We start from the raw sequence: 16,519 nt of genomic DNA on the forward strand, positions 1-16,519 counted from the left end.
TTAATTTTAGCATCATCTTTTCTAGATTTGCAAAGAATGTCGCTGGCATTTTGATTGGGATCACATTGAATCTATAAACTGCTTTTGGTAATATGATCATTTGATTACGTTGATTCTTCCAATCCATGGACATGGGAGATTTTTTCATTTTTTTAAATGCTGTCTTCTATTTCTTTCTTTAGTGTTTTGTAATTTTCATCATAGAGATTTTTGATGTCTTTGTTTAAATTTATCCCAAGGTATTTGATTATTTTTGGAGCTGTTGTGAATGGGAGTTATTAAAAGTTCTTTTTCAGCCATGACAAAATGTGTATACAAAGGCTATTGATTTTTCGGTGTTGATTTTATATTCTGCCACATTACCAAACTCTTTTATGAGTTCCAATAGTCTTTCAGCGGAGTCTTCTGGATCCCTTATATATAGGATCATGGCATCTACAAATAGGGATAGTTTGATTTCTTCATTTCCAATCTGTATCCATTTGATTTCTTTTTCTTGCTCAATGGCTCTGGCTAAAACTTCCAAGACTATATTAAATAGGAACAGTGAGAGTTGGCATCCTTGTCTGATTCCAGATCTTAGGTAGGATGCTTCCAGCTTTTCCTCATTCAATATAGGATGCTGACCGTGAGTTTGCCACAAACTGCCTTGATTGTGTTGAGGAATGTTCCTTCTATATCCAATTTCCTTAAAGTTTTCATCATGAAAGATGTTGCATTTTACCAAATGTTTTTTCTTCATCTATTGAGATAATCCTGTTGTTTTTGTTCTTCAGTTTGTCAATGCGATGTATCATGTTGATTGATTTGCTGGGGCATTACAATACCTGATTTCAGGACATACTACAGGGCAGTTGTAATCAAAATAGCTTGGTACTGACACAAAAACAGACCTGTAGGTCAATGGAACAGAATAGAAACTTCAGAAATCAAGCCAAGCATACACAGCCAACTTATATTTGACAAAAGAGCTAAAATCAATCCCTAGAGCAAGGACAGTCTCTTTAACAAATGGTGCTGGGGAAACTGGATCTCCACATGCAGAGGTATGAAACCAGAACCCCTACCTTACATGTTATGCAAAATTCCACCTAAAATGGATCAAAGACCTAAATCTATGACCCAATACCATAAAATCATATACACAATGAAATATCACTCAGCAGTAAAAAGAAAAAAAAAAAAAAAGAAATTCTGTCTTTTGCAACAAGATGGACACAAGTGGAAGCCATTATACTTAGTAAAATAAGCCAGTCCCAAAAAGACAGATATCATATGTTTTCCCCGATCCAAGGTAACTAATAGCATACCTGAAATGTAATGTATCCGAATGACAATAGACATTTTGAGATCTGATGATTTTTTATAGCCCTTGTTTCTTCCACTGAGGAAGAGTGTTTTTTCCCTCCTCTTCACACTATTTGTTGAAATCTTTTACTTAGAGTAGGGATAACTGTACAAACACTAAGTATACTGCAAATAGATCTTAGTAAAAATTAAGACTGAGAATGTGAGAGGGGTGGGGAGTAAGGGTTGGAGTGTGGGCAGGGAGGGTAGGTGAGGGGCGGGGAAGTGCCACTATGTTCCTAAATCTATATATATGAAATAAATGAAATTTATATACTTTAAATACAATTTAAAAAAATAACAGAATATAAGAAAAAATGCTAATCTATGTCAAAAAGTCTGTATTTCTGATTGGATGTGAAAACATCCCTGATAAGTCACTAATGCCTAAATATTGACTCTAATAAACACCCATTTCATTGTAGTAGATATAGAAAAGAAGAATGACATATGAGAGATCTTCAAGAAATGCTCTGAAAATGAATACTATGAAAAAATATGCATGGATCTCAAAATTTTTGCACCATAATAATTTTTTTTTTGACAGGCAGAGTTAGACAGTGAGAGAGAAAGACAGAGAGAAAGGTCTTCCCTCTGTTGGTTCACCCCCCAAATGGCCACTACAGCCGGCGCACTGCGCCAGTCCGAAGCCAGAGCCAGGTGCCCCTCCTGGTCTCCCATGTGGGTGCAGGGCCCAAGCACTTGGGCCATCCTCCACTGCACTCCTGTGCCACATGAGAGCTGGACTGGAAGAGGAGCAAATGGGACAGAATCCGGCGCCCCGGCCGGGACTAGAACCCGGGGTGCCGGTGCTGCAAGCCAGGCCCATAATAATGTTTTAAACTCAATTTTCCATGAACTTTTTAAAGTACTCTTCTTATTAGTCACACAGCTAAGAAACAAAGAAAAATCAACTTTTCTTATATCTTTAACAGCATAAACATAAAAACAAATGCTTCTCAAGAATGGCAGTTCTCAAAGAAATGTTCCAGTTTGGGGGTGAGGAGAGATGAAGAAACCTGCCTGTAACATGACATCACAATGAATAATCAGACTTGAAACATACAGAGATGGAAGAAATCATGAAAAGTAAATAATGGCTATAGAGACGCTCTGTCTCCACGAATGAGTATGAGTGAATTTCAAGTTCTTTATTACTCAGAGAAGAAAAGATCACAATGGAATGTAATGAAATTTTTGTAATGAAAATTCATTACAATGGAATTCTAGAAAAGAACAATTTCTAACAATGGTACTATACTAGTAGTAGTATTGGATCCAGTCACTACTTTTCAGTTCTGATATACGACATCCTACCAAAGTTACATGACAATGCCACAAATGTTACATGACAGTAAGCTTTTGGGAGAATTAAATGGGTAAAACTTCAATTACCTGCATAAAATCTGAAATTTGAAATTTAAACTTTTTATAATTTAAAAATGCAAAATTTAAAATAACCCAAAACAAAAGCTATCAGAATTGGCCAAGCATATAAACACTGAACCTTATATTTGTACAGTGTTTCTATATATAAGAATGACTATGAAACTATCTTTTTGTAGCCATTTTTTCCCATAAAAAATAATAGTCACTGCTAAAAGGGATGCTCTCAACTTGCCAGAGACACTTTTCCTCAAATATTCTAGACATCAAAACGAACAGTAGCTGTCAAATTCTTACTGCATAATCTACAATGGTAATCCATTACTGTATTTCATTTGTAATAAATCTCTGTGATAAGGTTAACATGTCAACACACAGCACAAATAAGAGAGCACCAAAAAATGAAAATTACTTTGCTTATGTTTCAGTATTAGAATTTTATTTGCTAAAGGGTAAAAACAGATTTGCAAAATTCACAGTTAACTTAAAACAATAGTTTTAAACCTTTATTCCTAGTCCTTACTGCCTTCAGGAAGGAAAGAACATCTGGTTATTTAAGGAACACAATATGTTCACATTTTCTATGACTTTTGTTTCTAATTGGGCTTTAAAATTTTTTTTCTTTGCATTTGAACAACTAGCTAGAACAATGTTTTTTAATCACTTCATATTTTTCAGACTGTCCTCTTTCTATCCCTCTAAACTTTATTGGATTGTTTTTGGAAATCTGCTCAGTAGTTCTAATATGATAAAGGAAAGGAAATGAGGATTAGGCTTGTGGTCTGAAGAGCTAGGTACAGAAACCATTTTTACCATGTTCAGAGAACAGCATGCTACAAATGGATCCTTCACATTCACTCTGGTCATGAAACACACATTTTCAAGTTCCGAGGAGTTCTTAGGTCACTTATATACATGGTAGTTTCATTTATGACACATGCAGTGACATGCCTATTATGAATAGAAGAATTTGTAGAGAAATACATAGGTAGGATACCACTGTCCTTAAAATCACCTAAACTACTCTAATGTGATCCGGATGGAGTCGCTGACTCTGCTGTGATACGTTGTCCGTCCTTTTAATAAGGCTTTAACACTCAGCTGGATTCTCACCAGGTCACTTATGAAAGGAGGATGCTGCGTTACACACTGTCTAGGTTCTTTGTAGTTCTGAGATTCTGATAGAATGAGTGAAGTACATGAGCTAGATTCTTTGTGATGTCTTCCCTGTTCCTTAATACTTGAAGGTTGTAATAGATTTTTAAATAATTCTGACTGATAGCAAATTAGGGGGCTAACTACCCTTTAAGTTCAAAACATGGGGTAGTATCACCAAATGATAAAACGGCAGATGAAAATATTCCTTTGGTTTTAGTGGAATATGGATATGGGTTCCAGAAATATGCTCAATGAATGAGGACCCTCTAGATTAAAGTTAGTGCTGTACATTGGAAAAAGGCATTGTGTTTGAATTAGAATTCAATTCTATTACTCTTTTCTTAATACCAAGCGGATGCAGGACACAAAGCCACACACTAAATGAAAAAAAAATTAAATTAAAAAATCAAATGCGCAGGATTCAAGCGCTAAGGAAGAGTGACTGATGAAATATGCAAATAGATAAAATACAAGGTATTGTGGGGACTCAAAGGAGAGGACACATCCTAGCTGAAACCGGAAATGATGTCACAAAGAAGGAAGAATGGATGCCAGGAATCTGAAGAGGGAATGAATTGACCGAAGAGTTATAAAGCCATCTCTGTTCACGTGGAAACTTACAAACTTTTGAACCTTGAGAAAGCCACATAACCTTAAATTCTACCCAAAAAGAATGAGGAAAGACAACCTTCTCTGACTCTGCACAGAGTTGCTGCTAGGACCAAATTAAAGACGGCAAAGTGCTCAGAAAACTATGTAGGAGTCTGACCCTACTATTAGTTACAGTCCATAGGTCCATTATTTCAGTCTTTCCACAAGAAAGCCTACCTCTGATATAAAATAATTAAAGCTTAATGTCTCAAGGTCTACTAGTAGAATCTATCCTCAACAGAGAAGTCTCTACAGGGTTTTAGGAATGATGGTAGGACAAAGTGCTTTTTTGAGGGCTGACAATGAACTTAGTAAGGTTTAGAGTTCTTGGCTCATTTTTATTTTATTGAATCTGTCAGCAGCACTCAACATTACTGTTGTAAGAAGCTGGGACATGGGGAAACTGCTTTCATGTCTCAAATATCGTCTTACTACTAGTTCACCTCATTGAAGACTGATTCAAATGTTTTAAGTATTTTACTGTTGCTACTAAATATAAAGCATTTCAAGCACTGTGAGGTCTAGATTTCTGGAGGATCATCTTTCCCTCTCTTTTTTCCTTCTCGGCATAAATGGTTTCTTTTGTGACTAAAACAGAAATAAACTACAATGATATTTCTGCCCATTGGTGGATTTCTAAAACATAACTTTGTTTTTTCACTTGTACCTTCGTAGCACTGGACTAGATGTTTTTAGTTCACTGGAGGTCAGTTCTTTAAAGACAAATGATGTTCTGGTTGGGCAAATGTGACAAAAGAGAGCCTCAAGGTTTAGCCAGCATGATATTGCCAAAGTAATGAGGATCATTGGTGGCAGAGCCAAGCTTGACCCAGGGTCCCAATTCCTTGCTTGCAAAATGCTATTCTGCCCCAGACCTACATTAGCACATGTGCCAAGTGACATAGGATATTACTTAAAATTCATGAAATGAGATCAATGGCCAAGCTATTATTCACACTTGATTATAACTACCACTTTGCTGGATTAGACATCTCCAAGCTCCTTAAAGCTACACAGCTTTCTTTATCTTTTGTATATAGATATCATCATGAATGTGCTCTCATGTAACCTTGTAAACATGACTCCCCCATCCTCCTCAATTTCTTATGTTTCAGAAACATCAGGTTAAGGTCCTACACTTTATATATTATCTTGACTGCATGTTCAGTTGGTAAGACTTTTAATGTAAAGGTGGTGTATCATCCTTTACACAGAGGTATGCTATAACCTATTAAACCTCAAAGAATCTGTATTTTTAACACTTACAGAATTTGCTTCATTATATACTTGATGATGTATACTACTTTATCAGGAGATAAAAAGTACTTTAGTATAAAACATTCTGGAACTGGATAAGTGAATCATAGGAAGAGTAACTGTATTCAGCTAGGAACAAATTACCAAGATAATAGGTTTTGAGAACTTATTCATTTCTCTCTTCAATTAAATCAAACAAACCACACAGAGACTATAATGCCTATTTTAGCATTTTTTTTCATTCTGTATAGATTTCTAATACTAACCTGATGGAATTTATCTTGAGTTTGTAGATCAAAACTCACACTGCCTTGACCAGCAACCTCATTCTTTATGTAAGTATTTCATCACCTTGGTGGGGAATTTTTGGGTAAAAAGTACTCATACAACTTGTATACATATATGTGCATAAAAACATAAATAAGGAATTTTAGATTATCATAGTCAGACTCTTCAACCTTACCAGAAAAAAAAAAAAAACAAAACAAGGTTCCTTAAACATCAGAGAAATGATGGATTATATTTTTGAATGATTAATGATATATCTTTGTGTAACAGAAATAATTTTGCAGAAACCAGATACATGCACAAGAAAATAAATTATTTTAAGTCAATCAAAAAGTAAATAGAGGATATACTCAAAAGTTGAGTTCAACAACCAAGAGAAGGGCAGAAATCCTTTAGCCTCGAAATTTACATTAAGCTTGGAGGCCCTAGTTGATCAGACAGAGCTTTGGCAGTGGAATCCACAGACAGACTGATTGACTCAGAGATGGCTTGACAATTGCCAATGTGACTGTTGGGGTGATTGCCAAGAAGCCAAAGGCTTGGATTACCATCCAGTGCCTGGCATTCAAAACTCGTGTTTGAAGCATTCTCTCTTATACTTCAGCCAATATTTTTGTTTGGCTCAAAAGTAGCAAGGATTCACAGATTTTTTAAGATGATTAAATGTTCTTATTTTCAAGAAATATAACATTAGTTGTAAAAGAGCACACTTTTTCTCTGAAGTGTAAAGAAATCACTTTACACTCAAATTGAGAAATCAGTGTTAAAGTTTGTTTAAATCTTAATTTTATTAGGTTACCCTTAGCCCACAAAATAAGAAATACATATTTATAATATGAAGTAAATCAATATTTCATTGAATCACCAACTTCTATAGACCTGGTCCTTCGTACAGATCTACTTTCTTGCTCTTCACATAGCTCCTGAAGCTTTACTTGGATAAGTCATCCCTGTTGAGGGTCCCAGTAAGAATAAAGTGTGGCTACAAGGAGGGGTGGTTGCTCAGTTCTCTCCTTGCTTTAGGAGGGAGGCAGGACAGCAGGACAGCCCTCTGGGAGACAAGAGACGTGTGTTCTAGTTTACTACAGCAGTGTCATCTTGATCTGTCTGTGGACTAGCTGGCCGACAATGTGAGTGAGTTTTGGCCTCCAATCTTAGGCAAATTTTAGCATTAGGCCATCTATCTGCCATTAGGCAATACCGCTTTAGGAATCCGTAAACACATACAGAGAAGCCTAGTTTTCACCCAACTTGAAATTACGCATGCCTTCTCAAGGAAGCTTACCTTTGGGTCTCTAAGGAACAGAGCCTTAAGGATTAGCGAGTGTACATCCCCGATGAGTGGGTAATGCATCAGAAGGCCGAGGCAGGTCTGGTAGTTGCTCGAGATCACTAGACAAGAAGGAAAAGTAATTCAGATGCAGCACTGCTTAAGCTATTCTGCAATAGTAAGAGAATAAAAATTACAACTTAAAGCCAAAGAAAGCAAAGCAATAATTCAACTGATTAGATAAAAAGGAAGGAAGGAGAAGGGATCCTTACCAAAATGGCCTTTGAAGCAGCTCACTGTACTGCTAACTGCAATCTAATATACTAGCACTTATCCTCAGGGGGTGCTGGAAGGAACAGCTTCACATACAGATATGTGCGCACGTTCGCAATATAAATAAATTCTCAGAAACATGCATATTTATTGCCATTTATATGGCTGCGTTTAAATGTCTCCAGTTTTGCTGCTTAGAAATTAGTAACAAAAACCTTATGAAGGAGAAAGAACCAGTTTAGAATACTCATAAAATAATATTTACCTTGATTACTATGCTTTAAAACATAGTTATTCTTTTATATATAAATATTACATAATTAGAAATTAAAAAATATAATTTCTTCCAATTATTTGTTTTTCTAAAGGTAACAAGAAATTTGGAGAGGAAATATCTATGCAGCATTTCTTGGAGGAAAAAAATGTCAAAATCTTCATAGATAAGTTCCACAGACTGTCATTTAATTTTTTTAAAATCAGCCTAATTATGGGCACAATTATTAAAAACATGTTTCCAGGCAGGTCCATGTAAACGACTTTGCTGCCTGGCAGTCTATCTGCCACTATCGTCACAGTTGGGCCCCTCACGGTGCCGGCTGTGTGAGCACACACTGCCTCCATGGCGCTGGCGGAGACGAAACTTTACAGTTACAACTTCCCGTGCTTGCGACCAATTCACTCACCAGTTCTTTGAAAAATGTTCCACAGGAAAACAACCGTGAGCCAGTAGGAACAATATGAACCACAAAAATAAACAATTATTTGTAATCAGAAATACCGTTGAATCTTAAGACTTTCTCTCTCCTGTTGAAAAAAAAATCCTTCCTGTAGCTTCTCACTCCCTTCTCTCTACCTATGAGTACTATGGCAGGAGGAGACAAGACTGGGCAAAATGAGTAATTATAATCGATGTAAGGAACCACTTTATCATCTTCATTTCCACTGCCGATCTGACAGCTTGTAATTTCATACATCTGCTTTCATTTGTAAAGCATTCACTTATCCTACCCTTTCCAGTTCTTTTCCAGATCCCTCCACATTCTTTTTATTTGCTCTTTTGCATATATACATTCAGTGACCTGTTGTCCTTTTGTCTCTAGAAATTCAAAAGGCTTGGATACTGAGAGCAGTGCAATGGTTTCATGTTGTAGTTTACTTTGAGTTTTAACAAGTGAACAAAATTGGGATAATCAATATGACTTACAAATCAAGAAGTGATTTTTCCAAATTCTATAATGAATATAATTTAGAAACTGACCACGGAAGACTCTTTATATATGTTTTGTAAGAGAGCAGGAGAGTTTTGTGGGAGGGGTTTTGGGCTCAGTACTCAGACGTGGATGTGAACTGGGGGATCCCATTTACATTTTTCAAAAAGTCACCTGAAGATAATCTATGTGACTGATTCCCAGCAGCTGTTCCAAACCTGTGTGAACAACCTCTTCGAGCAGAGGCTTAGTCAACTGAAAAACAATTTTCTGATGAACAATAATAAATACTTGCCTGCCTCACTCAATCCAATAGTTATCTGTTGAGTACTTAATCATGACAGGCCCTATGCTAAAAGGGGGTGAAGAAAGCACAGTCGTGGCTGTAAGGAAAATCAAACCCCAGAGGGCAGATGTGCAACACCTCACATAGCTACTGCGACCACGTCCGCTAAGATGACAATGAATTCCTGATGGCTCTGACCAGGCCCCAGGCGAATCACTTTACCACACTATCTCATTTAATTTCTATGACAGTCTTTACATGAAGGTACAATAATTATTACAGATGCAAAACTTGATGTTGGGAGATACTGTTACTTGCCTAAGCTGCACAGTGATTCCTTGGTGGAGCAGGCATTGGAATTCAGAAGGCTAGCTGAAAGGTCCACAATCTAGCTAATACACAGTTGCGTTTTGAAAGGTCATTGTTTTGGGGCCGGCGCCGCGGCTCACTAGGCTAATCCTCCACCTTGCGGCACCGGCACCCCGGGTTCTAGTCCCGGTTGGGGCACCGATTCTGTCCCGGTTGCCCCTCTTCCAGGCCAGCTCTCTGCTGTGGCCAGGAGTGCAGTGGAGGATGGCCCAAGTGCTTGGGTCCTGCACCCCATGGAAGACCAGGATAAGCACCTGGCTCCTGTCATCGGATCAGCGCGGTGCAACGGCCGCAGTGCGCCAGCTGCAACGGCCATTGGAGGGTGAACCAACGGCAAAAGGAAGACCTTTCTCTATGTCTCTCTCTCTCACTGTCCACTCTGCCTGTCAAAAAAAAAAAAAAAAAAAAAAAAAGACAGGTCATTGTTTTGAAAATCAATGACATAATGGATGTAAATGGTACTGTAAATAGTAAAGTTCATTACTACTATTACTGTTGTGTAGTAGTTTTAAATAGCCTGGATGGTCAGCATAACCTACTGTGGAATAGCCTGATATATGTATCTGGAGTGACCAGAGCAACAATTCTATGTTATTACAACTTGACAGAATTTTGGAAGCTAACAGAAGCTATAAATATACAAGGCAAGCCAAATATGAATAATGTATTAATATTCTACTAGCAGAACAAATGAAGGAGTTAATATTCATCCTTCCTTCCTTCCTTCCATCCGTCCATCTATCCATCCAATCAATGCTTGCAAAATTTCTTGAACATCTATTAAATGCATGATAGATGCTAGGCACTGAACTAGGCACTTAATGGGGACTAAGTGTATGCCCCTTGCCTTCAGGGACTGCCGTCCCTAATCTATGCAGGAAAATCTGTACTTTTGAAGCATCTTTAATGAGCAATTAGATATGCTAAATATTAAATCTCTTTGTGAATAACCATGCCCCATTTATAGTAGGTAAAAGAGAACTATCCAAGCTGACTTAAAAGCAACATAGCAGGAATCTGTTGGAATAAGAATTTAGTTTTGATCTTAAAATTGTTGTTGGACATGAAAAACTAATTTGCAATGTTGCTCCTCTTCCAGTGTTTATCCTATCAAGGCAGGGCAGTGACATGCAGGAAAAAAAGTAAAAGATTGTTAAAAACCATTGAATGTTGCTGTCTACATACACTTGAAATAACGTAGGTTTATGCTTTATGAACAAATATTAAAGTTCCACTCTGAAGAGTTGATTCAGTGAAGTTCAAAACAAAGGCGACTGGGACCTAGAAAAACAATTTGGAATCGGAAGCTCAGATCAGAACAGTGGCCCTGTCACTTACTATGTGTGAACTTAGGCAAGCTGCTTAACTTCCCTGAAACTTTGTTTCTCCCATTGACAAAACTGTCAGTATGAACCACAGTTACTTATGTCAAACTCTTAAAAAAAAAAATGGAGCGAGAGGCCTGCACATACGCCTGTAACCTGAACAGCTACACAAGACTTTCCCAACCCGACCTCTGCAGTTAAGCCACTGCTACGGATACTCTGTACTAACAGCCACCGCCACCAGTGAACAAACATCATGGCCCGCAGAAAGCCCTTGTAACCAACAGTCCTTGTCTCGCAGGTGTGTGTGGAATTCTGCAGGGCTTTCCCGGTCCCTCAGCGGCATCCATCCGTGGCCCCACCTCTCCAGGCTGCAGACTTCCCAAAGGAACTCTTTGCTTCTGCAGAGTTGCTCTCGCTGTCACTCACTTTTGGCTGACAAGAGACAACACTTCCTCCACCCACAGGGTGTCTGTGCAGGTGGCACAGAGGTAGGCGTCATGCCTCCCCATCCTGTTTGCTTCCATTTTAGAACAGAACCCCGCCACTTTTCTGTCTCAACCTTTAGATGGCCTGCCACTCTTCTGGAGTGGTCAGAGGGATCTGGTTTAAACTGTTGCCCCAGAAGAAACAAATAAAAAAGAGTAAAATCAGTAAAGATAAGCAGAGAATGTGACTCTGACAAAGTTAAAGCAATGTAAATCAAGAGCTGATGTATAACCCAAAGTTAATTCTACCTACAACTGTAACATATGTAAAGGCAGCACTGTTTCAAATTATTTCATACTGAGATATACTTTCTCAAAGTAACAAAACGGACTGAGAACAACTATCACAAAACATGAAACTATATGTAAACTTTCTCCAACTTTCCAACCAGTTTAAAAAAAAAAGAAAAAAGAAAAAAAAGAAAAAAAAAGAAAAAGGCTATCAAATATTAGCTACGGAGTACCTGTAACATGCCTGGTGGCAACTTGCCCTATATTTACTACCACTCCAAGAGTCCCTCTAAGCCCCCGCCACAAGAGCACCAGCATTCCTTCCTGGTACTGATGAGCAGGCCGCAGCGCTGTGGCCAGACAGCACAGCCAAGGCGGCAGGGCTCCCTACTGTACTGAGGGCAGAGGCGGGGCAGAACCTGGGGCTGTGGAAGCGGGAGCCTTGCTTTCCATCACTCTGTCTGATACGACAGGAGTATCTGTCCTTCTATTTTTTCCAGATATTTTTCAGTCACAGAGAAGCCTCAAAGATACACCAATCAAAGTCCTGGATGTATTAGGCCAGAAATAGCAGATATTTAGAAACAGGCAGACATTCTTTTGCTTAGCTATAAATTGACATATAAAAACAAACAGATTAAATATAAAATAATGAGCTAACCAAAAAGGAAAGCTTAAGGCTTTCTTATAATTCACTGCACTTCTCCACTGGGAAGCGAGTCAATGGGTATGTCAGTAGCTGTGGGGCTCCTGGCATGCAGAAGCCATGCCCTGAGAAACTACTGTGGAGGTCCTACTACATATAGGAAAGAATACATAACACAACCTGCAGTGCTTAAACTGTTTAAAGACCCTTGCCGTTTTGGCTTTCCCCATACAAAATGGCAACACACAAAATGGAATTTCAAATGGACCATCGAGAAGAAGTAGGGAACAAATCATAAACAAAAACAACAAAACTTTTATTCTAGTCAGTCTCGGAGAAAGTCAAGCAGAACACACGCTCATATCCTCCACAAGAGTGATCCTTAGGCCGGTGCTGAAAACTCCTACAGGATTTTGTTCTAAGTATTCCTCCCCGGCTGCTTTCGTGACAACTGGCTCCCTGAGCACCATCGATCACTACAGCCACCACCCTCGGAACCTGACGCACGTGTCTGCACACACTTGGAGAGGCTTAAGGCAAGTCCTTATTTCTCAGGAAGATTTCGTGTGAATTCAGCTTAAGAAGTTCCAAATGCAGAGAAGCTCACTTCAGAGAAGTACAGAAAAAAATTATAAAAATTGTTATTATCAGTGCTGTTCAGACTCGATATACTTTAAACAGAACCTATTTTAAACAGAGGTCAAACATCTACATGAGGGATGCTTACTGAAGCATTTACATCTGCCAGTCTGCAGTGTCGCCATCTGCAAGGCATTCGTCAGCAGCATCCCATTGCAGAACTGCCAGTGGCCAGGGAGCAGCACAGGAGAAAGCCCTGAACCGGAAGTCAGGGTAGCAGCATGTTGGCGCCAGCAGTACCACCAGCACTAGCTATGAGATCTGACACAGGTTTCATCTGTGTCCATATTCTCTATCTCATCACACCTGAGAGAATAAAATGAGTCAATGCAGTGTGAAAATAGTATCTTTTAATGCAAGTTATTAACACTGATCTAATTATTATATGGATGTACTCAGATTCAAAGCCCAAGTTTCATAGCCATGTCTGTAAGACACCATGGAAAACAGCTTGAAAAAAATTAGTGGGCATTGAGATTTAGAAAAGAAACAGCAAGCTTGATACACAGATTTGCTTCTCTTAATTTCTCATCCAAATGAAAGAAAACTGCAGCTCAGGAATTAGATAATCTGAATACAGACACATATGGTATAATTATTTTGTTTCACCTAGTGATTTTTAATGCTTTCCCCAGAAACACAGTTTGTGGAAATGATTAAAGTACAGAAGCTATTTAATAAATGTTAACTATCTTTTTCCTTTGCTTATACTCTGTATATTCATTTATTCTACAACAATTTATTGAACAGCTATTTTGTTTCAAATACTGAGTTAAGTCCTAAGGAGTTAAAGAATGAAGACACAATCTTAGTCTTCACTTCACGTTCCAATGGAAGAGAAGCCAACCCACTAACTGTAACACGGGGTAAGGGTGGTGCCAACACCCAGAATGAGAGAATCTGAGGTTGGTGAGGAGGATGTCAGCCAATAATATGTGGAAGCAAACAAAAGCAGGAAACTGAGTGGTGCCTATGGCAGGGGAGCTAAGGAGAAATGAAGACATTAGGGGGAGAACACAGGCAGAGGTCATACTTATACACAGGGGAGTCACCAGGTGACTGAATAAACTGTGAACATCCAGATAAGTATTTTTAAATAAATGTATTTATTTTGAAAGGCAGAAAGTCAGAGAGAGAGAGCCATCAGACAGAGTGAACCCATCCACGGTTCACTCCCCTAATGCTAGTAACAACTGGAGCTGCACCAGGCCCAAGCCAGGAGCTAGGAACTCAAGCTGGGTCTCCCACATGATGGCAGGCACCAACTGCTTGCTGTCCCCCAGGGTGCGCATCAGCAGGAAGCGGGATTGGAGAGAGAGGTAGGAGGACTTGAATCCAGGCACTCTGATATAAGATGCAGGTGTCCCAGGTGACAACCAAACACCTAGCCCCGGGCAATGGAATGCTATTCAGTGTTAAAAATAAGTAAGCACACAAGCCATCAAAAGACACAAAGGAAACTTAAATGTGCATTACCTAGCAAAAGAAGCCAATCTGAAAAAGCCTGTTACTGTGTGATTCCTATATGACTCTCTGGGAAAGGCAAAACAATGGTGACAACAGAAAGGCAGGTATTAGAGAGAAGGGTGAGTGGGCAGAGCATACTGGATCTTCAGGGCAGTGTGATACTATAACGGGGAATACGTGTCATGAGATTTTGTCTAAACCTGGGGAATGTACACCAGGAGTGAACCCCAACACAGACCATGGGCTCTGGGTGATAACGATGTATCTAAACAGGCTCTTGCACTGTAACCAATGTGGAAAGTTGACAGTGAGGGAAACTGTGAGTGTGTGGGGGCAGGGAATTTGTGAGAACTCTACATTCTGCTTGGTTTTGCTGTGAATCCAAACTTCTCTTAAAAAATAAAATCTATTTCAAAAATGTTAACATAAAATAAAGAAGAGACCGTGAGTCACTGTGTCTCAGCCTTTGTCAGTGAAATTTCAGAAGACCGTCACACTAAAATAAAACATAATGTAAGTGATATTTGTAACTCCAAGGACACATTAATATCCGTATCTGATATGGCCATGAAAACAACTGACAATATTTTATGTCTGAAGGGAAGAGAGCTGGCAGGCAGGAGGTGCTTAAACATTCCTTCTAAAACAGGACCGCCAATTTCTGCTTTGATAAAACTTTGTGACGCATTACCATGTGGTTTAAAAGAGTGTTTATTTTTAGGAACTGAGGCTGGGCAAAGCTTTTCTAGAAAAGACAAGTAAATTCAGTTTGCGGTTGAAATAAACTACATTTTGACATGAGTATCATGTTGAAATCATGTTTTTAACTAGAAAATAGAGACATAAAAATTTGGAGGTAGGACAGATGGGAGCGCTGGCAGGCAGACTGGCTGAAGAGTAAGCAGAGGTGGAAAATGAAACCAAAGGAATAACATGTACACCACATGGAAGACACACCTGCTCTGCCAGGCCAGGCCAGACCAGATCGGACCCCTACAGGAGACAGGTAAACCCTGGTATCATTAGTGTGTGTGTGCTGGCTGAAAACACAGGCAGGAAGTACTGGGCAGAAGTACCAACAAGGGAACTGTGCCATTTACAGAGTGTTCAGAGAGAAAGTAAATTTAAAAAGACCATAAACATGTGAAAGACACTTTCTGATGAAGAAAACCTACAGTTAAGTAGACTTGATTACAGTGTTTGGGTTATTAATGCAATTTACAAGACAAATAAAAGTTACACTATATTTAGAGAAAATGTTTTTCTTTGATACTAGTTAAAAACAAAGTAAAATTTCCCATCAATATATGTGAAAAAAATTAATTTTAAAAGCTGAAAAAATAAATAAAAAGTTGACAGCGCTTTCTTTGAAAAAGTCATATTGAAAAGTATATTGTAAAATGATCATTTATTCATTAAAGTTATATTCCAAGGGTGAGAATGGCACCTGTCCTTTTAGCAATGCTGTACAGAAGCCCACCCCTGGGGTCTCCATCTTTTGCTTTGGCACTGCCCCAAGTATTAACTGAGCACATGAAGAGCTTCCAATGTGTTGAGAGAGAGGAAAGAATTATAAAACTGGTTCTGGTACATTGAGGAGACGAGACCAACACCCATACAATAAGGAGCAATACAAGGAACAAGTATAATTAAGTGCTACATTGTGTTAAAAATCTTATAGGCCTGCAGAAGTGGAAGATACCTGAGGGCTAGAATGCTAGGGAAATGTCTGGTAAAAAGCTGCTTCGCCCCAGGCGTGAAGGAACAAGAATCAGGAAGTGAAGACAGGGGAGGGAGGGACTCACCTGAGACTTGCATCAGTTTAAAAACAGTGTGAGAAGTGGTGGGCACTGTGGTGCAGCAGGCTTGGGACGCCAGTATGTGACATCACAGAGGTGGTTTGAGTCCTGTATGCTTCACTTCTGATCCAGCTCCCTGCTCATGTGCCTGGGAAGGCAGTGGAGAATGGCCCAGGTGTTTGGGTCCCTGCCACCCATGTAGGAGACCACGCTGGAGTTCTGGACCAGCCAATGGGGAGCAAACCAGCGGATGGAAGATGTCTCTGTTTCTCTCTCCCTTCCTTAGTCTTTCCCCTCTCTGTGACTTTCAACTAAAACTAACTAACCAACTAACTAACTACAGTGTGCTAGGAGTGTGGCTATTCAAAAACTGTTATAGGAATAATGTTTATGATTATTGGCACATTATTTCCCTATCGCTCAACTCTTTT

The 16,519-nt window shown here is 39.0% G+C and overlaps 1 protein-coding gene across 1 annotated transcript in view; it reads right to left on the reverse strand.

Annotated features, from left to right (window-relative positions):
• TBC1D5 (TBC1 domain family member 5) overlaps positions 1-16,519 on the reverse strand; it is a 625,580-nt gene that overhangs the window by 129,146 nt on the left and 479,915 nt on the right. Inside the window, exon 16 of the mRNA XM_062215140.1 lies at positions 7,373-7,479. Within this exon, the coding sequence (XP_062071124.1) occupies positions 7,373-7,479 (107 nt within the window). The remainder of the gene's footprint in view (positions 1-7,372; positions 7,480-16,519) is intronic.

This window comes from Lepus europaeus, chromosome 2 (genome assembly GCF_033115175.1).
Source record: "Lepus europaeus isolate LE1 chromosome 2, mLepTim1.pri, whole genome shotgun sequence".
Lineage (NCBI taxonomy): Eukaryota > Metazoa > Chordata > Mammalia > Lagomorpha > Leporidae > Lepus > Lepus europaeus.